The sequence below is a fragment of the Ranitomeya variabilis genome, chromosome 2 (assembly GCF_051348905.1).
Source record: "Ranitomeya variabilis isolate aRanVar5 chromosome 2, aRanVar5.hap1, whole genome shotgun sequence".
NCBI lineage: Eukaryota > Metazoa > Chordata > Amphibia > Anura > Dendrobatidae > Ranitomeya > Ranitomeya variabilis.
The window spans coordinates 426674722-426699197 of record NC_135233.1 but is presented as its reverse complement, the minus strand read 5'-3'; the positions used below and the strand labels follow the sequence as shown (position 1 = coordinate 426699197).

Genomic DNA, 24476 nt, shown 5'->3' with positions numbered 1-24476 from the left:
GTTATAGGAGAGTCATAAAAATGGATATAATATACAGTATTCTTGGGGGTGGAAACCTTGAGGGAGACAGATAGAAAATTATGACTGTGGGATCTGTCAGATCTTTATGCCTTCGCCAAGGGCAGAAGGTCAGAACACATAAGCATTCAGGTTATAAATGCTTCAAATGCTATTATTCACCCTGTTCATTTCTGTCTCCTTCATTTTGTTTATTCTGTTTCATCATAGGAGAGAGGCAAAGAGACAAGCTGGCAGTGCTGATGCATTCTTGTAACAGTTTATCTCACCACAGTGCTGAATTCACAGCTACACTGCTCAGTACTAATATATAATGCTATTCATGCTTCTGGAGCTTTCTAGTAATTGCATCAAAGTGCTGGATTCACATCTACTCTGTCCAGTACTGCTGTATAATATTAGAAATCTGCAGCAGCATGTAGGATAAGTATTTTATCACACACCAGTGTGGGATTTACAGCTACCCTGATCTGTACATTTGAATAGTACTATGCATGCTGCTGCTACTCCCTAGTTTTGCATTACTCAGTACTACTTTATGATGTCCAGCAGGTGTCTTCTAATTTTTGCATCCTTCTGGTGTTTTTCATCCCACAGCTGGATCCAAAGCTACACTGCTTAAAACTAGTGTAACATTGTCCATGCTGCTGCTTTCTAGTATGTGTTTTATCTCACCCCGGTGCTATATTCATTACTAGGCTGATGAGTGCTGTTGTATAGTATCCCTTAAGCTTCTTTCTAGTATTTTATTTCGCCCCATGGCTGAATTCATATCTACACTTCTCTGTACTGTTGTATAATTGTATAATATCCGCCATTCTGCTGCTTTCTAGAAAGTGTTTTATCTCACCACAGAGTTGGATTCACACCAAGTCCAAGGAAATAACGGATTACAAGTTCCACTCTTAGTCTGCTTTTGGGGTGTCCATATGAAAGAAGGTCCTTGGATGATTTCCTGGAGCCCATCCATATGAAAGAATTTATGAGTATGACAACTTTATTTCCACTTTCCTTTCTTCCTGCATTTGATTGCTATACAGAAATTCTGACTGTATCCATGTACAACTGTGTAGCAGGAGAAAAATCATAGAAAAGAAGAGAAAAATCAGAGTGATAAGACGCCTTCTGCTGTGTAGTGAATCTCCTGTCACCGTCTTTCCCCCCACTCTTCGTACCTTTGTGTGGCAGGTTGCCCGCTGGGAAGCTATTCTTTGATATTCGCCTTTGATATCTGGTTATTAAACACAGTCAGCTCCTGTTTAATTGCAGCAAAATAACAAAAACATTTTCCGGTTGTAAAATATAGTAACAGACATGTTATAATGCACCACTATTATGTCATAGGGCAGGTGTGGACTCAATGTCTGCACTGGTCTTTGGATCACCTACTATTACTGGACTGTTCCTTGGACTACCAGCTATTATAGTAGTAGTCCTTGGGCTACCATCTATTACTACAATGGTCCTTAGGGTATCACCTTTTACTGCGCTGTTCCTTGAACTACCACCAGCTATTATAGTAGTAGTCCTTAGGGTATCACCTATTACTACACTGGTCCCTGGGCTACCAACTATTATAGTAGTAGTCCTTAGGGTATCACCTATTACTACACTGGTCCTTAAGGTATCACCTATTACTGCATTGGTCATTGACGTACCACTTATTACTGCACTGGTCCATGGGCTACCACCTATTACTCCACAGGACCATAATGGGCTACCACCTACTACTGCACTAGTCATTGGGCACCACCTATTACTGCACTGGACCATGTGCTAACACTGGTCCTTAGGCTATCACCTATTACTCCAAAGGACTGCTATAGGCTACCACCTAATACTACACTGGTCCTTAGGCTACTACCTATTACTGCACTGGTCCTTAGGCTACCACCTATAGCTGCCCTGGATCATTAGCTATCACCCATTACTGAATCTGGCATTGGGCTAGGGCTACCACCTATTACTGTACTCGATCATGGGCTTCCACCTATTACTGTACTCGATCATGGGCTACCATCTATTACTACACTGGTCCTTGGGGTGCCACCTATTACTACACTGGAACATGAGCTATCACTTATTGCTGCACTGATCCTTGGGCTAAACCTTCTTACTGCATTGGTTCTTGGGCTACCACTTATTAATACAGTGGACTTTCTCGTTACCAACTTTTAATATATTGGTCCTTGGGCTTCTACCTATATTACTGCACTACACTGGCCCTAGGCTACCACCTAGAACTTCAGTGGAGTTTTGGCTTCCACCTATTATTGCAATTGTCGATGTGATACTATTACTGCACTGAAGCTTGGGATACCATTTATTAGAGCATTCCTGTTTGGGGTATCGCCTATTACTACACTGGCCCTTGGGCTACCTCCCTATTGCTGCACTGATCCATGATGGACTGCCCCTGTCCAATAATTAAATGCATCTGGAATCGGATCACCACCAATCTGATATTGCTGGCCCATCTTAAGCTCTAGTAAACCCCTGTCTTCTGCTCTCCTGTCATGGATACTATAGACAGGAAAGGTCATAAGAGTATTAGACTATGTTGAGCTATGCTGCCTTCATCTTCATTAAAGAGCAATATTTTCCTATTCATCGTCGTCAAATCGTCAGTAATTGATTTTATAGGAAGAGCTTGGGTGTAAAATATGGAGGAAAGTAGGATCAATCAATCAGGGTAAAAGCAAATGTCCCTGTGAATGTTTCCACACGATTAGTGATATGCGTGGTCTGATGTTACAGGATTCTTGAAATCCAGTTTCTATATATTTCAGGCAGCGCGGTCCTGAAACGAGCGCCGTCTCCTCTCTTTGATGGTGTCATAGATGCACTGTGGTCTGTCATGACCGGTGGAGAACACACGACTCTTCTGTATTCATTGCCGGAAAGTGATTGCAGGATAAAGCCGCCGTATATTGTAAGACGAGGGGTCGCCATCCTTCTTGTTAGCAGAATTTGGAGAGTGCGCCCGGTAAGTTTTTATTAACTCGGCCCAGATTGTATCTCGGCAGAAAGACTCGTTCTTTTTGTATTCCAAGAATAAAATGTGAAAGGTCGTTTATTCTGACTACATGAGAGGAAGAATATGACCCGGACATCATACGCCTGAGCAGATGTACGCGCCGATCGGATGATAAAGAGCAGGAACGCATTGATATTCGCTACAATGTAACTATATATGTCTCTACATTTAATACAGTGACGAGCGCAGATGAGCAGGTTGGGGCTTCATATTCCGGGGGTCTGATACAAATTCTTAGCTTACACCGAATAAACTAAGCCATCTCCATAGGCTCACACTTGGCGACCAGAATCCTCCAGTAGGTCCACGATCTCACACATCAATGGTGGCAACCCGTCAGCCCAAAGCAGCTTCCATCATCAGGATTGGTCTGCTTAGCAGGGTCTAGTGGCTCTCTGGCTCCTACACAGGAGGTCTAGACTTCAATAAAGGGGCCCCCAGGTTGTATCTGTGGAGTAGATCCTGACTACATGAGTGGGCGGAGGACAAAACCAAAAAAGCCAGGTCAGAACCGGAAAGGCAGTGGGCCAAGAGAGAAGAGCAAGAGCCGAGTCCAAGAGTTCACCTAAAGTTTAAGGCAAAGAGGAGTCTGGTTGTCTAAATGGCTAAACCAAGAGAAGATTAACAGGTTAATTAGGAGAATAGTCAGAAAATTCATCGGAATGGGGTAATCCAAAAGTGCTCCAGAGTGGTAACACAAGTGGGCCAAAGCTGTACCAGGGGGAAGGATATAGGGGTTATAAATGGAGCTAATAGCCCATCGGGAGAGCTAAATGGTTACCTAAACCAGATCACTGAGCAGTTAGTATTTGGCTTTGTAGTCAGACCACGTAATTGGTCCTGGGCAGCGCCATTTATACTGCCAAGTATGGGAACAAAGCAGCGGCACCTGACAAGAGGCAGGTAAGTACATAAAAAATGGAATCTAAGGCTGCGTTCACACAAAGTTCTTTGAGGTGCTCCAAAACCACAAGTTTCTAAGCAGAAACCACTTCAGGAAAAGCTCCTTTTTTTGAGAAGTTTTTGTAAGAGTTTTTTTTAATAGATTTTTGTCAAGCTTCTGATTGGAGAGTGTTTAGGTTGGAGAGGTTTCTTTCAGGATCCGCTTCCTTTCTTCCACCAGGTTTATTTACAAAACCTCTTCAGGAAAAAAAAAAATCTTATATGAACAGCAAAGTGGATTTCCCATAGAAATTAAGTAGAAGAGTTCCAAGAGTTAAGTAAAAGTTTTCCAAGTTTTTTAAATGGTTGTTGATGAGGATTTCGGAAGGGATCTGCTTAAAAAAAAAAGTCTTTGTGAACCATAAACTAAAGGTCCAGTAAAAGATATTTCCATTTGGACCCAAACACTTGGCGCTAGCGTGTTATGGGGTGAATCACAAATAAGCTTATTGATCCCCTGTGCAATTATAGGATCAGACATGTGCATGTCACGTATGGATGAAGGGTCTGACCCATCATCTGATGACGCCAACTTGTCATTACCTAACCGTTGCAGCCAATTACAGGCTGCAGTGGTGCTCGGATTTCCAAACAGTGCTTGCAGCGTCGCCGCAGACCCCTGGAGAAGCCTGCGCTGGGTAACATTTATTAAATCATGGAGCTGAAAAAAAAATCAGCAGCGTAGATATAAAATCCTCAGCCTTGCCTTCACAATTTGGTGCAGATTTTGACACTGCAGATTTAAATGCAGAAATCCCAAATGGAGATCAGATTGTTCCCTTTCCATTAGCAAAAATTAGGTTTTAAATAACAGTAATCTGCTCTGATCGTGGAGTGTTTTTTTTTTTTTTTTCATTTTTGCTGCAGATTTGAAGCAGTGGTTTTATGGATTTTTTTAGTGCAGATCCGCTGCATTTTTTACATGCATTTTTCTACTATATGGGAAAAATATGCATAAAAAAAGTGCACAGTTCAACAGTGTCTTTAAAATCACGGTGGCCTGGCATTTTCATAAAGTCACATCCTCTCTGCTTGAACTGTTTAAGGCCGGCGTCACACTCGGCGTAAGACAATACGGTCCGTATTTTACGGCCGTAATACGGCCGTAATACGGAGAAATGTTCCCAAAATAGTGATCCGTAGGCAGGGTGTGTCAGCGTATTTTGCGCATGGCATCCTCCGTATGTAATCCGTATGGCATCCGTACTGCGATATTTTCTCGCAGGCTTGCAAAACCGACATCTAATGGATTTATGTGCTCAAATGTTCGGTAAAACATATATACAGTGTATATATATATATGTCATTGAGACACATATATATATATAGTCTGTATTTATATTTACTTCAGCGCGATATCTGTGAAAAGCCGGTAATTCAATTGCCGGCTTTTCATTTCTCCTTCCCAAACCCGACATGAAATGAGACATGGTTTACATACAGTAAACCATATCATATCCCATTTTTTTTTGCATATTCCACACTACTAATGTTAGTAGTGTGTATGTGCAAAATTTGGGCGCTGTAGCTGCTAAAATAAAGGGTTAAATGGCGGAAAAAATTGGCGTGGGCTCCCGCGCAATTTTCTCCGCCAGAGTGGTAAAGCCAGTGACTGAGGGCAGATATTAATAGCCAGGACAGGGTCCATGGTTATTGGCCCCCCCGTGGCTAAAAACATCTGCCCCCAGCCACCCCAGAAAAGGCACATCTGGAAGATGCGCCTATTCTGGCACTTGGCCACTCTCTTCCCATTCCCGTGTAGCGGTGGGATATGGGGTAATGAAGGGTTAATGCCACCTTGCTATTGTAAGGTGATATTAAGCCAGATTAATAATGGAGAGGCGTCAATTATGACACCTATCCATTATTAATCCAATTGTTTGAAAGGGTTAAAAAACACACACACACATGATTTAAAAGTATTTTAATGAAATAAACACACAGGTTGTTTTAATATTTTATTGCTCTCTCAATCCATTTGCAGACCCTCGCTTGGCAAAGCAATAAACACACAATATACATACCTTCTGCTGACCCGTCACGTCCCACGAGGTAATCCATCTGAAGGGGTTAAAATAATTTACAAGCAGGAGCCCTGCAAATGCAGCTGTGCTCGTGCTTGTAATTCCCCGGCGACTGAAGGAAATGTAGGTCATTGACCTACATTTCCTTCAGTCGCGGTGATGCGCCCCCTGGTGGATGTCCTCATATGACCTGGAGCGTGGGAAAAAGTTCCCAGGCTGCAGTTCATGAGAACATCCAGCAGGGGCGTATCACCGCGACTGAAGGAAATGTAGGTCAATGACCTACATTTCCTTCATTCGCCGGGGAATTACAAGCACTTACAAGCACGAGCACAGCTGCATTTGCAGGGCTCCTGCTTGTAAATTATTTTAACCGCTTCAGATGGATTACCTCGTGGGACGTGACGGGTCAGCAGAAGGTATGTATATTGTGTGTTTATTGTTTTGCCAAGCGAGGGTCTGCAAATGGATTGAGAGAGCAATAAAATATTAAAACAACCTGTGTGTTTATTTCATTAAAATACTTTTAAATCATGTGTGTGCGTGTTTTTTAACCCTTTCAAACAATTGGATTAATAATGGATAGGTGTCATAATTGACGCCTCTCCATTATTAATCTGGCTTAATGTCACCGTACAATAGCAATGTGGCATTAACCCTTCATTACTCCATATCCCACCGCCACACGGGAATGGGAAGAGAGTGGCCAAGTGCCAGAATAGGCGCATCTTCCAGATGTGCCTTTTCTGGGGTGGCTGGGGGCAGATGTTTTTAGCCACGGGGGGGGGGGGGCAATAACCATGGACCCTCTCCTGGCTATTAATATCTGCCCTCAGTCACTGGCTTTACCACTCTGGCGGAGAAAATTGCGCGGGAGCCCACGCCAATTTTTTCCGCCATTTAACCCTTTATTTTAGCAGCTACAGCGCCCAAATTTTGCACATACACACTACTAACAATAGTAGTGTGGAATATGCAAAAAAAAAGGGGATATGAGATGGTTTACTGTATGAAAACCATGTCTCATATCCTGTCGGGTTTAGGCAGGAGAAATGAAAAGCCGGCAATTGAATTACCGACTTTTCACTAACACCGCTGCGTATTTCTCGCAAGTCACACTGCTGGTCCGTGTGGAATCCGTATTTTTCTCGCCCCCATAGACTTTCATTGGCGATTTTTTTGCGCAATACGCTGACAAACGCAGCATGCTGCGATTTTGTACAGCCGTAGAAAGCCGTATATTACGGATCCGTAATATACGGCTGATAGGACGAGACCCATTGAGAAGCATTGTGCCGTATGTAATGCGAGTTTTACGCACGTAGTTTCTGCGCTCTTACGTCCGTAAAACTCGCATGTGTGACGGCGGCCTCATACAGCGGATTTTCTGCACTAAAATCACAGCAGAAAAAAACCTTTGCCTTTATGCTATGTGGGAACACGGCCTTACACTACGGCGTACTGTCCGCTCTGGCAGAACTACAACTCCCAGCGGTGGAGACTGCAGTGATACGTGTAGTTCTGTTCGTTCCATGTTCGCTTTATAATGGAGATTTCTGGGTCTCGTCTCAAGTTATCAAGATGTTTCCTCTGCAACGACTTTTGTGGTTTCAACTTATTATCTGGTGTAATTATCTGGAATGAGCGTCTGCTGAAATGTCAAGATGGTCAGAAGTTACGTTTATATAGTGGATGGAACAAAGAAGGAAAATGAAGAAAGGAGAACATGCAACACGGTAAAATACAAGAACGACACCGCGCAGGGCGCAGCCGCCGATCGTTACGTAAGAAAATTATGTATCTGCATCATTCCCATACGAGAAAGGAGAAAAGCATGGCGGCCTTCTTCCAGAAACAGCGCCACCCCTGTCTATAGGTTGTGTCTGGTATTACAGCTCAGCACCGGTAAAAGTGAAAAGGATGGAGCCGCAATACCAGACACAACCTGTGGGCAGACATGGAGCTATTTTTTTGGGGAAAAAAGTAACCAGGTTTTTCTAGTTTTAGACAAAACCTTTTAACCCCATGGGGTAAAAAAGAAAAAAAGAAAGGACCATTGATGAGAGAAGTGAAGTACGGGACACTGAATGGATGGCATGGGGGCATTCTTTATGGCATAAGGGACGTTGTAGGTTTGTCAGGGTAAGACATCGGTCATTAGCGGGTTGTGGCTGTCATGGGGAACATTGCGGCCGTCATGAGTGTCCCAACTGTAAACAGCAATGGAGGCATGAGAGCAATAAAACATGAAGATACTGACAAATATGATGAACTAGTGGCTGTATACAAGCATATAACTGCATACGTGTATAGTAGTTATACAGGGTGGCCCCATAACCGGGCCCCGGCAGGGCCTGCCGCTTACTGGGCCTCATTCAGAAGAACTGTGTTACCCATAGCAACCAATCAGGGCTCAGCTTTCACTTTACCTCACAGGCCTCATTCAGAAGAACTGTGTTACCCATAGCAACCAATCAGGGCTCAGCTTTTACTTTACCTCACAGGCCTCATTCAGAAGAACTGTGTTACACATAGCAACCAATCAGGGCTCAGCTTTCACTTTACCTCAGTGTGAAGAATGCCTGCGGCCATCATCTCCTTCCAGAGGTCGGTCGGTGTTCTCTATGGAGGACAGTAGTGACATGTGAGCACAACATGGCAGATTGTGACAGAGGCGGTGATGTACACACAAGGTCAGTCACAGAATCATTACTGAGCCATGCCCGTACATTCACGCTCCAGTAATAGGCGTTATACACGGTGTGGTGCGGAAGTGACGCGACGTGAGATATGTGGCCAATGTCGTACATAATAAACACCAGGAAATATACAGAACATAAAAATAATCCCAGCAGAACAACATGGCGCCATGTACGGAAATCACCGTGTGTACGGAAATCACCGTGTGTACGGAAATCACCGGGTGTCCGCAGTGTGAACAGACGTTTACCCGAGTTTTCTGAGATTGTATCCGAAAAATTAAGACAGTCCCGGCAAATTGAGGACTGTTGTTGGCAGCTATGGGTCCGCAGTTCTGCACCAGGATGACGCTGTTCATTTTCTGTCAGATCCGACGACTGAGATCCCTGATGATCCCAAAATCCGCTCTGCAGCCGCGTCCCCTGGATGGAGGGGAGCTGCGCATGTGCCATTGTCTATGGGACCACAGAACGCCATTTCCAGCAGTGCCATAGACAATGAACGAGGTAAGCGCCACTCTGCTCCATCCATGGCGCCGCTGCACAGCGCTCGATCTCAGCGGATTTCAGAGCACGAATTTTGGGATCCGAAGGGTTGTACTGTACACCCAGCAATAGGGGATAACTTTTTTTTTCTTAGAATAACCCTTTAGTGTACAAATAATGCAGGAATTTACTGAAACAACACAGCGCCTCATTTATGGCGCTCCAGCCATTGCCTAACTACTACAGCTCCCAGCATGCCCCCACAGGCGCCGACATATTTTCTTTACACCGATCACTGTCGGAGATGCAAATGTTAATATTTTTGTTTGCGCGGCTTGTTTCGAGCCTTTCTTGCATACGTGTGTATCCAGAACCCGGAGACATGTTGGGGGTTGATGCAGTTCTGTTCGGCCGTCTGTTGCCGCCACGTCAGAGCCAGATGTTCCTACTTCAGCGTTCGCCTGTCAGATGGTCTCTGCCTTTCAGTAATTACCCAAACAACATGGCTGAGAAGACAAGTCTGACTGTACACGAGCCTTAATCAGAGAAAGGGAGAAGAAAACCCAGTCCCCAGAGGAGCCGGCAGCTCAGGGCAGCGCTCGGGCCAGCACCACAGACAGCAGAGAGGATGGACGCCAAGGTAGTCTCGCTCCTCTGCACTCATCGGGGAGCAGATGCGTCAGATTATAAGGCTACATTCACACGGTGCGGTTTTTGGTGCGGATCCGCAGCGGAATTGCAGCTGCGGATCCGCATCCTTTTTCCATGCAGGTTACAGTACAATGTAACCCAATGGAAAACAAAACCCGCTGTGCCGACGATCCTTTTTTCCCCAGGAAAATCAGCGCGGATTTGCCTGCGGAAAAAAGAAGTACCATGTCAATTCTTTCTGCGGATTCCGCTGTGGGTTTCCAACAGCACCAATAGGAAACTGCAGTTGGAAACCCGCAGTGGAATCCGCAGTAGAAAAAGGATCAAAACCCGCAGTGAAAAGCACTGCGGTTTTCACTGCGGATTTGTCAAAAAAAGGACCTGAAAAATCCGCAGTGAAAAAAGGATCGTGTGAACATAGCCTAAGGGAGCAGCACTCGAACGATTCACCTATATCTTCTTATTGTTTAGGGTTTTTATTACCGAAGTAATAAGCAGGATGCAGCAATCTGACCTGCGTATAATCACCGTATGACAATCTCTTCTCTTACCTCCCAAATCCGCGTCCTAACCCCAATCACTTTCGAACTTCTTGTCCCGGCTCATTTCCTGATCTTTCTCCTGACTCACTTACACTTTTTTTTTGTTACGTGGTCAAAAATGATGAGTTTTCTAGTGGAAACGGCTTCAGGAAACGCTCCTCCTTTGGGGAGTTTTTGGAGGAGTTTTTTTTTTTTTGTTTCTTGCAAAGTTTTTATTCTCTCCGAAACATTTTTTACAAAGCCTGAAGTGGAAAACAACACTCAAAAGACTGAGCATGTGAACGGCGGAGAGGTTTTACTGTAGAAATGAACTGAACAGGGAGGGTCTTTTAGGCGATTTTTTTCCCCACACAAACCAAAAACTGTGTGCACCTACCCTACTCTGTTGACCATTCGACCACCCGACTCCTCTCTATTATTGGATTCTGATTGACTTCCTGACCTCTGCTCCAGCTCCTCCAGACTATATACTTGGATCAACGCTTTCTCTTGTCCCTGGATCTCTGATTTTGGATTGTTAGGTTTAGCCCTTCAGCATGCTCCACTGATGAGCAGATACTCCGCAGACCCAACCCAGGGGCCCCTGCAGTGAAATCCAGACACCAGAGAGCTACTTGACCTTACTGAGCATAATGTCGACCTGTCAGTTTCAAGCTGAAGGGTAGACACAATTGTTTTGTGGGATCTTGGGCCCACTGGAGGATTCTGGTGGCCCAGTGTGACCCTATTGTTTTCAGTTATGATGTCTGAGGTTGTGTGTTGGACATAAGTATTGATTTTACATCAGTCCAGGAACATTAAGCCATGTAAATCTGTGTCTTAGAAAATGGAACTTGTCATTATACAAAATGCATAGAAATATATATAATTTTTTATAACTTTGTAGCTAACATCAATGTGTCTGTGTTCTTTACCCTCAGATTGGCACGGTACTTCTGCTCAGGCCTCTGATGTTTGGCTGTATCCTTCCGTCAGGTAAGTAGGCAAGATGCCTCCAAGAGAACTTTTCCAGCAGACCTCCATAGTAGTCTGATGGGCCAGCACCACCATTTCCTCAAATGCTACATGATCTCACAATAGTGGTAGTAGAAAAGATGGACCTAAGTCCGTCCTAGCAAATTGCTATGCTCAATTACTAATGAATGCTATTTGTAGAGAGTTGTGTTAGGACATAGATACAACACTATAAATATACAGTACCTTAAAAGGGACACATAATACAGCAACAACTTTTACTTTACGTTAAATAACTTCCCTAAACTTATTTTATATGTGCCCACACAAAAATATACTCTTAATTAAGCCCATTAGTGTTCCTGCACATTACAGTACTGCTTCCATAGCCAACACAGCCGCCCGCATAAATAAAAAGCTACCATAGTCCCCTACACAGTAAAATGCCCCCACAATACAGTCCCACAATAAGATGCCCCCCCACACAGTATAATACTCTTTCAGTACCCACACACAGTAATGCCTCATAATACCACCAAATAGGATTCCCCCGTACAGTAATACCCTCACATCACCTCAACAATATAATGCCCTTACATCCCATTACAAACAGTATAATGCCAACTCAGTACCCCCACATAGTAATGCCTTCACATCCCCCCACACAGTAAAATGCTCCCACAGTACCACCAAACAATAGGATGCCTCCCACAGTATAATGCCCTCTCTGTACGCTACACAGTAATGCCTTCACAGCCCGCCACACAGTATAATGCCCTCTTAACTCCCCAACAGTAACACCACACAATGGGATACCTTCTACACAGAATAAGGCCCCATCAGTACACCCCCCACAGTAATGCCTCCACAGCCTTCCACACAGTAAAATGCCCCCACAGTACCACCACACAGTAGGATGCCCCCACATATAGTAATGCCTTCACAGCACCCCAGGCTATATGGTGCCCTCAGGTAAGCATCATATTTGCCTGTTGCATGACCTGAAGGTCTTTGGTGGTGCTTTAGTCTTTACATAAAAGGTTTTGTTGCATTCAATCTCATCTGTGTAATGGGCACATGAATACAGTTAAAGCCTGGACATACCTCCCTATAAAGCTCCCCAAATTCAGCACTGTCCAGTTGGATTCAGAGCAGATGGGAAGCACTCTACAGTGCACTGGGATAGCCTCCCATTGGGAGACAGGAGGACATGCACTCAGAGTTGTGCTCACCATGGTGGGGAAAGACCAAACAGCAAGAAGTTGGAGCAACAAAGTGACACCAAACTTCCTCCCTGAAATGCTGGTAAACATAGATACAGGGATAAATTAAAGAACTTAATGGGTTTCTTAATGCATATGCATACTTTTATCAATAGTTGTGTATCAGATCTTGGATTAGGTTTTGTTAAATTTTGCTGAAAATGTAGAAATCTCTCAATAAACACACAATGTCCATGAGATAACGTACAGCCATCTCCAAGGATCTGGGAGTTCATGGTGTTATGTCATATCGGTGCCACCCTGCACTATTTATGCCTCCAGCAGTTCAGTAGAGCGGTCATTAAATTCTCTATCCTCTACTGAAAATGAAATGACTCTGCTGCCTGTGGCACAGTCTAAAAACTTAAAAAAATCTAAAAGCTTAAAACAAAAAAAAAACAAAAAACAAAAAAAAAGGGATAAATAACAAATTTTGATGTGTACTCCAGTGTGGAAATTGGGTATGTATATTGGGATAGTCACATAACACAAATCACCAAGCTATAAAGAAAAAAGTCGTATAATGTTGGAAGTTTCCTTTTCTAGAATACTGAACTCTGCAGAGGGGGAATGTTCTTACACAGGGTCCTTGGGCTTATATTTATTGACATTTAAAAGGAATATGACTCACAGAAGGACTAGATTTTCCTTCTAAGGCCGGGGTCACACTAGACCGTAATACGGACGAGTGCTATGCGATAAAAAATCGCATAGCACTCGGCCCAATGTTAATTTATGGTGCAGCTCCCATCATCCGATATTTTCTCCGCCGTATTCAGGATCCGAGTGAAATCGCAGCATGCTGCGATTGTCAGCGTATCTCGGCCGAGACTCGCCAATGCAAGTCTATGGGTGCGAGAAAAAATCGGATTACACACGGACCATGCGTGTGCATTGCGAGAAATACGCAGCGGTGTTCTCTAGAAAAGCCGGTAATTCAATTGCCGGCTTTTCATTTCTCCTGCCTAAACCCGACATGATATGAGACATGGTTTACATACAGTAAACCATGTCATATCCCCCTTTTTTTTGCATATTCCACACTACTAATGTTAGTAGTGTGTATGTGCAAAATTTCGGCGCTGTAGCTATTAAATTTAAGGGTTAAATCGCGGAAAAAATTGGCGTGGGCTCCCGCGCAATTTTCTCCGCCAGAGTGGTAAAGCCAGTGACTGAGGGCAGATATTAATAGCCTAGAGAGGGTCCATGGTTATTGGCCCCCCTTGGCTACAAACATCTGCCCCCAGCCACCCCAGAAAAGGCACATCTGGAAGATGCGCCTATTCTGGCACTTGGCCTCTCTCTTCCCATTCCCGTGTAGCGGTGGGATATGGGGTAATGAAGGGTTAATGCCACCTTGCTATTGTAAGGTGACATTAAGCCAGATTAATAATGGAGAGGCATCAATTATGTCACCTATCCATTATTAATCCAATAGTACGAAATGGTTAATAAAACACACACACATTATTAAAAAGTATTTTAATGAAAGAAACAAACAGGTTGTTTTAGTATTTTATTGCTCTCTCAATCCATCCGGAACACCCTCGCTTGGCAAAATAATAAACCAACAATATACATACCCTCTGATGAACTGTCAGGTCCCACGAGGTAATCTGAAGGGGTTAATTATTTTACAGGCAGGAGCTGTGCTAAAGCACTCGCTCGTGCCTGTAATCCCCCGGGTGATGAAAGGAAAGCTGAGTGATCTTACTTACATTGAGTTGCGGTGAGGCGCCCTCTGGTGGATGTTCTCATGAACTGGAGCCTTGGAAAAGTTCCCACGCTCGAGTTCATATGAGTTCATCCACCAGAGGGCGCCTCACCACAACTCAATGTAAGTAAGATCACTCAGCTTTCCTTTCATCACCCGGGGGATTACAGGCACGAGCGAGTGCTTTAGCACAGCTCCTGCCTGTAAAATAATTAACCCCTTCAGATGGATTACCTCGTGGGACCTGACAGTTCATCAGAGAGGGTATGTATATTGTGGGTTTATTATTTTGCCAAGCGAGGGTGTTCCGGATGGATTGAGAGAGCAATAAAATATTAAAACAACCTGTTTGTTTATTTCATTAAAATACTTTTAAATCATGTGTGTGTGTGTTTTTTAACCCATTCAGACAATTGGATTAATAATGGATAGGTGACATAATTGACGCCTCTCCATTATTAATCTGGCTTAATGTCACCTTACAATAGCAAGGTGGCATTAACCCTTCATTACCCCATATCCCACCGCTACACGGGAGTGGGAAGAGAGTGGCCAAGTGCCAGAATAGGTGCATCTTCCAGATGTGCCTTTTCTGGGGTGGCTGGGGGCAGATGTTTTTAGCCACGGGGGGGCCAATAACCATGGACCCTCTCCTGGCTATTAATATCTGCCGTCAGTCACTGGCTTTACCACTCTGGCGGAGAAAATTGCGCGGGAGCCCACGCCAATTTTTTCCGCGATTTAACCCTTTATTTAACACGCTACAGCGCCCACATTTTGCACATACACACTACTAACGTTAGTAGTGTGGAATATGCAAAAAAAAAGGGGGATATGAGATGGTTTACTGTATGTAAACCATGTCTCATATCCTGTCGGGTTTGGGAAGGAGAAATGAAAAGCCGGCAATTGAATTAGCGGCTTTTAACATATCTCGTGCTGAATTAAATATAAATACAGAATATATATATATATATATATGTCTCAATGACATATATATATATATATATATATATATGTATACTGTATATATGTTTTAACGAACATTTGAGCACATAAATCCATTAGATGTCGGTTTTGCAAGCCTGCGAGAAAATCTCGGCATACGGATGCCATACGGATGTCACACGGATGTCAAAGGGATCATTTGATGCGAGGAAATCGCATCCTCGCACTGCACACGGATCACTGTTTTGGAAACATTTGTGCGATTCTCGTGCGTGAAAAACGGACCGTTTTTTTATACGTTGTGTGTGTCCCCGGCCTAAGGATGTTTATCTGTCCGTTGTTTCCCTATTGTCTCTCTGATGTCAGCACAACCACCTGGGAGCTCTAGATCAACCAACTAAATTGAAAACCTCTCCACCAGTTACAGATACGTGCAGCTACAAGGTCTCTGAAAATTACCAGCGAGTACCTAGTGATATGACCTATCAATCAGCTGCTGTGATACAAAGAAAGTAATCATATGTTAGGGAATAATTTTTTTTTCCCAGCAAATATATCGCCACTATAACACAGTCAGAGCCCTGGAAGGACTCAATGAACGGGCTACAATTGGCCCATTTATACATTTGTGCTGAGAGTTTGTAAGGACATCATGTTACGGCTCTTTTCCCTTCGACTGCAATTCAGTTTTTTTGTACCTGGAAGCACAAATAGTAATGGACTCAATTGAATCGGATAAGGAGGGAGACTTCCCTTTATCCCTCTTCCTCTTATGCTCAGGGCTCCAGTAGACAAATCATGAATTTGGTGGTGTTAGGATTTGCATAGCAGGATGGTTCTTAGATACCTGTGCACCTTATTTTCTAATCTTTATATGTCAAGTATCCCAAGACATTTAAAAAACATAGTAAAAAAAACAACAAAAAACTTGCAGGTGATTAGATTCATTTTTTTTCTTAGCACAGACATCCAAGTTCCTTGCATTGATATAAAAATGTAATGGTGTAATTCCTCAGTTGCCACTAGGGGGAGCTTGGGAATATATATTATATATATATATATACTAGCTGTACTACCCGGCTTCGCCCGGGTTAATGACTGCTGTTAGCAAAATAGAATGTGTTAACAAAAATTTATTCTGCACACAAAAACCACAAAACAAATAGATAGAAATGTAATTATTAAAAGGCAAAAACTAAGCAAATAGAAGCATTTCACAACATATATTAGCTTTGTTATACTGAGAATGTCTTTGTTGCCTATATTAACCAATCAGAGCTCAGGTTAATTAACTGTAGCAAAATAGAAGCTGAGCTGTGATTGGTTGCTATTGGCAGCCTGATAAATCCCCAGCCAACAGGAAGCCCTCCCCCCTGGCAGTATATATTAGCTCACACATACACATAATAGACAGGTCATGTGACTGACAGCTGCCGTATTTCCTATATGGTACATTTGTTGCTCTTGTAGTTTGCTTATTAATCAGATTTTTATTTTTGAAGGACAATACCAGACTTGTGTGTGTTTTAGGGCGAGTTTTATGTGTCAAGTTGTGTGTGTTGAGTTGCGTGTGGCGACATGCATGTAGCGACTTTTGTGAGATGAGTTTTGTGTGGCGACATGCGTGTAGCAACATTTTGTGTGTTGAGTTGCATGTGACAGGTTAGTGTAGCAAGTTGTGTGCAGCAAGATTTGTGCATGGCGAGTTTTGCGCGTGGCGAGTTTTATGTGTGGTGCATTTTGAGTATGTGCAAGTTTTGTGTGAGGCAACTTTTGCATGTGGTGCAACTTTTGTACATGTGGCAATTTTTCTGTGTGTGCAAGTTTTGCATGAGGTGAGTTTTCCATGAGGTGAGTTTTGCACGTGTGGCGAGTTTTGCGTGAGCCTAGTTTTGCATATGGCGAGTTTTGCATGTAGCGAGTTTTGAGTGGTGACTTTTGTGTTTCGACTTTTATGTGGCGAGGTTGGTGTGTGTGTGTGGTGAAATGTGTGCTGAGGGTGGTATATGTGTTCAAGCACGTGGTAGTGTGTGGCGCATTTTGTGTTTGTGTTCATATCCCCGTGTGTGGTGAGTATCCCATGTCGGGGCCCCACCTTAGCAACTGTACGGTATATACTCTTTGTCGCCATCGCTCTCATTCTTTAAGTCCTCATTGTTCACATCTGGCAGCTGTCAATTTTCCTCCAACACTTTTCCCTTCACTTTTTCCCCATTATGTAGATAGGAGCAAAATTGTTTGGTGAATTGGAACGCGCGGGGTTAAAATTTCACCTCACAACATAGCCTATGACGCTCTCGGGGTCCAGACGTGTGACTGTGCAAAATTTTGTGGCTGTAGCTGCGACGGTACAGATGCCAATCCCGGACATACACACATACATACATACACACATTCAGCTTTATATATTAGATATACCTGTATGTAATCTCCTGTATATAGTATATACCTGTGTGTCATCTCACCTATATATAGTATATATCTGTGTGTCATCTCCTGTATATAGTATATACCTGTATGTCATCTCCTCCTATACATAGCATATACCTGTGTCATCTCCTCCTGTATATACTATATACCTGTAGGTAATCTGCTCCTGTATATAGTATATACCTGTGTGTCATCTCCTCCTGTATATAGTATATACCTGTATGTCATCTCCTCCTGTATGTAGTATGTACCTGTATGTCATCTCCTCCTCTATATAGTATATACCTGTGTGTCATCTCTCCTGTATATAGTATATATCTGTGTGTCATCTCCTCCTGTATATAGTATATACCTGTGTGTCATCTCCCCTGTAAATAGTATATACCTGTGTGTCATCTCCTGTATATAGTATATAGCTGTATGTCATCTCCTCCTGTATTAGCCCTCGTTCACACGTTATTTGGTCAGTATTTTTACCTCAGTATTTGTAAGCTAAAATGGCAGCCTGATAAATCCCCAGCCAACAGTAAGCCCACCCCCTGGCAGTATATATTAGCTCACACATACACATAATAGACTGGTCATGTGACTGACAGCTGCCGGATTCCTATATGGTACATTTGTTGCTCTTGTAGTTTGTCTGCTTATTAATCAGATTTTTATTTTTGAAGGATACCAGACTTGTGTGTGTTTTAGGGCGAGTTTCGTGTGTCAAGTTGTGTGTGTTGAGTTGCGTGTGGCGACATGCATGTAGGGACTTTTGTGAGATGAGTTTTGTGTGGCGACATGCGTGTAGCAACTTTTTGTGTGTCGAGTTGCATGTGACAGGTTAGTGTAGCAAGTTGTGTGCAGCAAGTTTTGCGCATGGCGAGTTTTGCGCGTGGCGAGTTTTATGTGTGGTGCCTTTTGAGTATGTGCAAGTTTTGTGTGAGGCAACTTTTGCATGTGTTGCAACTTTTGTGCATGTGGCAATTTTTCTGCGTGTGGCAATTTTTCTGCGTGTGCAAGTTTTGCGTGTGGCGAGTTTTGCACGTGTGGCGAGTTTTGCATGTGGAGAGTTTTGCGCGTGGCGAGTTTTGAGCGGCGACTTTTGTGTTTCTACTTTTATGTGGCGAGGTTGGTGTATGTGTGGTGAAATGTGCACTGAGGGTGGTATATGTGTTCGAGCACGTGGTAGTGTGTGGCGCATTTTGTGTGTGTGTTCATATCCCCGTGGTGGTGTGATTATCCCATGTTGGGGCCCCACCTTAGCAACTGTACAGTATATACTCTTTGGTGCCATCGCTGTCATTCTTTAAGTCCCCCTTGTTCACATCTGGCAGCTGTTAATTTGCCTCCAACACTTTTCCTTTCATTTTTTCCCCATTATGTAGATAGGGGCAAAATTGTTTGGTGACTTGGAAAGCGCGGGGTTAAAATTTCACCTCACAATATAGCTTTGACGCTCTCAGGGTCCAGACGTGTGACTGTGCAAAATTTTGTGCCTGTAGCTGCGACGCCTCCAACACTTTTCCTTTCACTTTTTCCCCATTATGTAGATAGGGGCAAAATTGTTTGGTGAATTGGAAAGCGCGGGGTTAAAATTTCACCTCACAACATAGCCTATGACGCTCTCGGGGTCCAGACGTGTGACTGTGCAAAATTTTGTGGCTGTAGCTGCTACGGTTCAGATGCCAATCCCGGACATACATACATACATACATACATACACACACACACACATTCAGCTTTATATATTAGATATATATATATATATATATATATATATATCTAATATATAAAGCTGAATGTGTGTGTGTGTGTATGTATGTATGTATGTATGTATGTATGTCCGGGATTGGCATCTGAACCGTAGCAGCTACAGCCACAAAATTTTGCACAGTCACACGTCTGGACCCCGAGAGCGTCATAGGCTATGTTGTGAGGTGAAATTTTAACCCCGCGCTTTCCAATTCACCAAACAATTTTGCCCCTATCTACATAATGGGGAAAAAGTGAAAGGAAAAGTGTTGGAGGCGTCGCAGCTACAGGCACAAAATTTTGCACAGTCACACGTCTGGACCCTGAGAGCGTCAAAGCTATATTGTGAGGTGAAATTTTAACCCCGCGCTTTCCAAGTCACCAAACAATTTTGCCCCTATCTACATAATGGGGAAAAAATGAAAGGAAAAGTGTTGGAGGCAAATTAACAGCTGCCAGATGTGAACAAGGGGGACTTAAAGATTGACAGCGATGGCACCAAAGAGTATATACTGTACAGTTGCTAAGGTGGGGCCCCAACATGGGATAATCACACCACCACGGGGATATGAACACACACACAAAATGCGCCACACACTACCACGTGCTCGAACACATATACCACCCTCAGTGCACATTTCACCACACATACACCAACCTCGCCACATAAAAGTAGAAACACAAAAGTCGCCGCTCAAAACTCGCCACGCGCAAAACTCTCCACATGCAAAACTCGCCACACGTGCAAAACTCGCCACACGCAAAACTTGCACACGCAGAAAAATTGCCACACGCAGAAAAATTGCCACATGCACAAAAGTTGCAACACATGCAAAAGTTGCCTCACACAAAACTTGCACATACTCAAAAGGCACCACACATAAAACTCGCCACGCGCAAAACTCGCCATGCGCAAAACTTGCTGCACACAACTTGCTACACTAACCTGTCACATGCAACTCGACACACAAAAAGTTGCTACACGCATGTCGCCACACAAAACTCATCTCACAAAAGTCCCTACATGCATGTCGCCACACGCAACTCAACACACACAACTTGACACACGAAACTCGCCCTAAAACACACACAAGTCTGGTATCCTTCAAAAATAAAAATCTGATTAATAAGCAGACAAACTACAAGAGCAACAAATGTACCATATAGGAATCCGGCAGCTGTCAGTCACATGACCAGTCTATTATGTGTATGTGTGAGCTAATATATACTGCCAGGGGGTGGGCTTACTGTTGGCTGGGGATTTATCAGGCTGCCATTTTAGCTTACAAATACTGAGGTAAAAATACTGACCAAATAACGTGTGAACGAGGGCTAATACAGGAGGAGATGGCATACAGCTATATACTATATACAGGAGATGACACACAGGTATATACTATTTACAGGGGAGATGACACACAGGTATATACTATATACAGGAGGAGATGACACACAGATATATACTATATACAGGAGAGATGACACACAGGTATATACTATATAGAGGAGGAGATGACATACAGGTACATACTACATACAGGAGGAGATGACATACAGGTATATACTATATACAGGAGGAGATGACACACAGGTATATACTATATACAGGAGCAGATTACCTACAGGTATATAGTATATACAGGAGGAGATGACACAGGTATATGCTATGTATAGGAGGAGATGACATACAGGTATATACTATATACAGGAGATGACACACAGATATATACTATATATAGGTGAGATGACACACAGGTATATACTATATACAGGAGATTACATACAGGTATATCTAATATATAAAGCTGAATGTGTGTATGTATGTATGTGTGTATGTCCGGGATTGGCATCTGTACCGTCGCAGCTACAGCCACAAAATTTTGCACAGTCACACGTCTGGACCCCGAGAGCGTCATAGGCTATGTTGTGAGGTGAAATTTTAACCCCGCGCGTTCCAATTCACCAAACAATTTTGCTCCTATCTACATAATGGGGAAAAAGTGAAGGGAAAAGTGTTGGAGGAAAATTGACAGCTGCCAGATGTGAACAATGAGGACTTAAAGAATGAGAGCGATGGCGACAAAGAGTATATACCGTACAGTTGCTAAGGTGGGGCCCCGACATGGGATACTCACCACACACGGGGATATGAACACAAACACAAAATGCGCCACACACTACCACGTGCTTGAACACATATACCACCCTCAGCACACATTTCACCACACACACACACCAACCTCGCCACATAAAAGTCGAAACACAAAAGTCACCACTCAAAACTCGCTACATGCAAAACTCGCCATATGCAAAACTAGGCTCACGCAAAACTCGCCACACGTGCAAAACTCACCTCATGGAAAACTCACCTCATGCAAAACTTGCACACACAGAAAAATTGCCACATGTACAAAAGTTGCACCACATGCAAAAGTTGCCTCACACAAAACTTGCACATACTCAAAATGCACCACACATAAAACTCGCCACGCGCAAAACTCGCCATGCACAAATCTTGCTGCACACAACTTGCTACACTAACCTGTCACATGCAACTCAACACACAAAATGTTGCTACACGCATGTCGCCACACAAAACTCATCTCACAAAAGTCGCTACATGCATGTCGCCACACGCAACTCAACACACACAACTTGACACATAAAACTCGCCCTAAAACACACACAAGTCTGGTATTGTCCTTCAAAAATAAAAATCTGATTAATAAGCAAACTACAAGAGCAACAAATGTACCATATAGGAAATACGGCAGCTGTCAGTCACATGACCTGTCTATTATGTGTATGTGTGAGCTAATATATACTGCCAGGGGGGAGGGCTTCCTGTTGGCTGGGGATTTATCAGGCTGCCAATAGCAACCAATCACAGCTCAGCTTCTATTTTGCTACAGTTAATTAACCTGAGCTCTGATTGGTTAATATAGGCAACAAAGACATTCTCAGTATAACAAAGCTAATATATGTTGTGAAATGCTTCTATTTGCTTAGTTTTTGCCTTTTAATAATTACATTTCTATCTATTTGTTTTGTGGTTTTTGTGTGCAGAATAAATTTTTGTTAACACATTCTATTTTGCTAACAGCAGTCATTAACCCGGGCGAAGCCGGGTAGTACAGCTAGTATATATATATATATATATTTGTATTTATTATATATACGCACATATATATACTAGATGTTTCCAGCCAGCTAACGCTCGGCATGCTCCTTGCTATCTAATTAAAGCTGCTGGTGATTAAACTAAAGTAAATAATGACAACATTCAGTAGTGCTTACGCAGGTGGTAAAATGAAGTTAATAACAATAGTGGACAAAAAAAGGAAAGACACTGCATAAATGTGTGCACACCTGTATATCAAATAAATCACAACTTTATTATGAAACAGAAGACACATAAATGGTAAAAATATTTAAAAACATCCCATAAGGATCAAACAAAAAACACACACCATTCTACTGAATATATAACAAGTAAGCCATAGCCTAAATAAATGTAGATATAGTAATATAAATATATGGAGGCTACGTATATATAACTTGAATGAATATAGCACCACAGATATCGAAAGCCAATGGGCGTCCCCAAAAGCTTAACACACCATAAACCAAAGAGCCCCCCAAAAAAGATATAGGCTAGTCACTATAATAATAGGCTCCTGTGACTGAAGTGAACCACGTGTCACTAGGAGAGCAAATGGGGAACAGAAGGTGCGTAGGCTATGTCAGCAGTGGGCCATGTAAAGGCAAGCCACTATGGATGTGTACAACAACCCCAATAGTGAGGACAGGTATATAGCAGGTGTGGCTGAGAAATCCTACAGCAAAAGACACAATGCAAGAGCCACAACCGGCTCACAACGAAGGAGGAGCCGAAAAAATACCATGTGTGGCGGCTGCCATAGAGAAAACCCCCAATGCTGATAGCTCTGTGGGCAGTCAGGAAGAAGGTGTGGGAGAATCCCACGCGTATCGCCGCACTAGGCGGCTTCGTCAGGGAAAGTGACTCTCCTGATGAATGTAACCGCTAAATATAGCGGTAATGATGATCCAATACAGTACCGGTGTGTGGCGATCCAGGCGGATGACCGGAAGTGAAGGGAGAAAGGAACGCAAGCGCAGTAACCTGATAGAGACAAAGTGCAGTGCGCATGGTCAGATGTAACCTGACGGCAGAATAGAACAGAACATAGCCGCCTGGACCAGAGGAGCCAGCGAATATGCCTGCATGAGAAGGTGACTGCGCAAACGTAAGATGAAGAAGATTATAAGTACATTGTGCGGCCGCACAAAGGAAGAGAAACAGAATGTATATGTGAGGTATCAGCAAAAGCCGGATAGAGTAGAGGTATCAAAATACTGGAATATACAATATAAAGGGCTGAAGGACCAGGAACAATTGTAATGAAAAATAATAAGGACAGCACACTTGTAAAAAGACAGCAATATTAGCATACAGTACAGTTCTATAGTCCACTAATGTACACAAATACTATACAATATAAATATGAAAAAAATGTGAAAAAAATAATAATCACAATTTATAACGAAATATAATGAAATATACAAACATTTGAATAGAAAAGTAATGAAATATACATGAATACATATGGAGAAATATACACACATGTATATAAGGTCCATCCAACAAAAAAAGTGTATATGTATATTTAAAGTCCAAAGTTCATCAAGAATAGTTTCAGCATGTAACCAAGCGTCATCCGCTGTGTTCCATAGAGTCTTTGATAGAGAAACACACAGGTACCCCAAAAAAGTTCCGAAATACCCATTACAAAAAGCCATAATCAATTATTCTTGGCAAAAAAAGTTCTATCCTCAGAAATGAAGGGGTATCAGTGCCAAAAAATATTATTATTAATGTCAAAAGAAGGAAAACAACAATAAAATCCATCCAAGGAATATTGGACGCTGACTTGAAGGGAGACAGAGGCTACATGTCGAGTGCCAGAATGATAGCTCCACCAAATCCGGTTATCCCACAAAGCCCGTG

General features: G+C 42.9%; 1 protein-coding gene across 4 annotated transcripts in view; it reads left to right on the top strand.

Annotated features, from left to right (window-relative positions):
• LOC143806402 (uncharacterized) overlaps nucleotides 1-24476 on the top strand; it is a 124419-nt gene that overhangs the window by 17556 nt on the left and 82387 nt on the right. For all 4 annotated transcript variants that reach the window (XM_077286889.1, XM_077286887.1, XM_077286886.1 and 1 more), the window contains 3 exons: nucleotides 874-1004; nucleotides 2808-3004; nucleotides 11320-11374. In XM_077286889.1, coding sequence (XP_077143004.1) covers nucleotides 989-1004; nucleotides 2808-3004; nucleotides 11320-11374 — 268 coding nt within the window. In that variant the 5' untranslated portion in view covers nucleotides 874-988. The remainder of the gene's footprint in view (nucleotides 1-873; nucleotides 1005-2807; nucleotides 3005-11319; nucleotides 11375-24476) is intronic.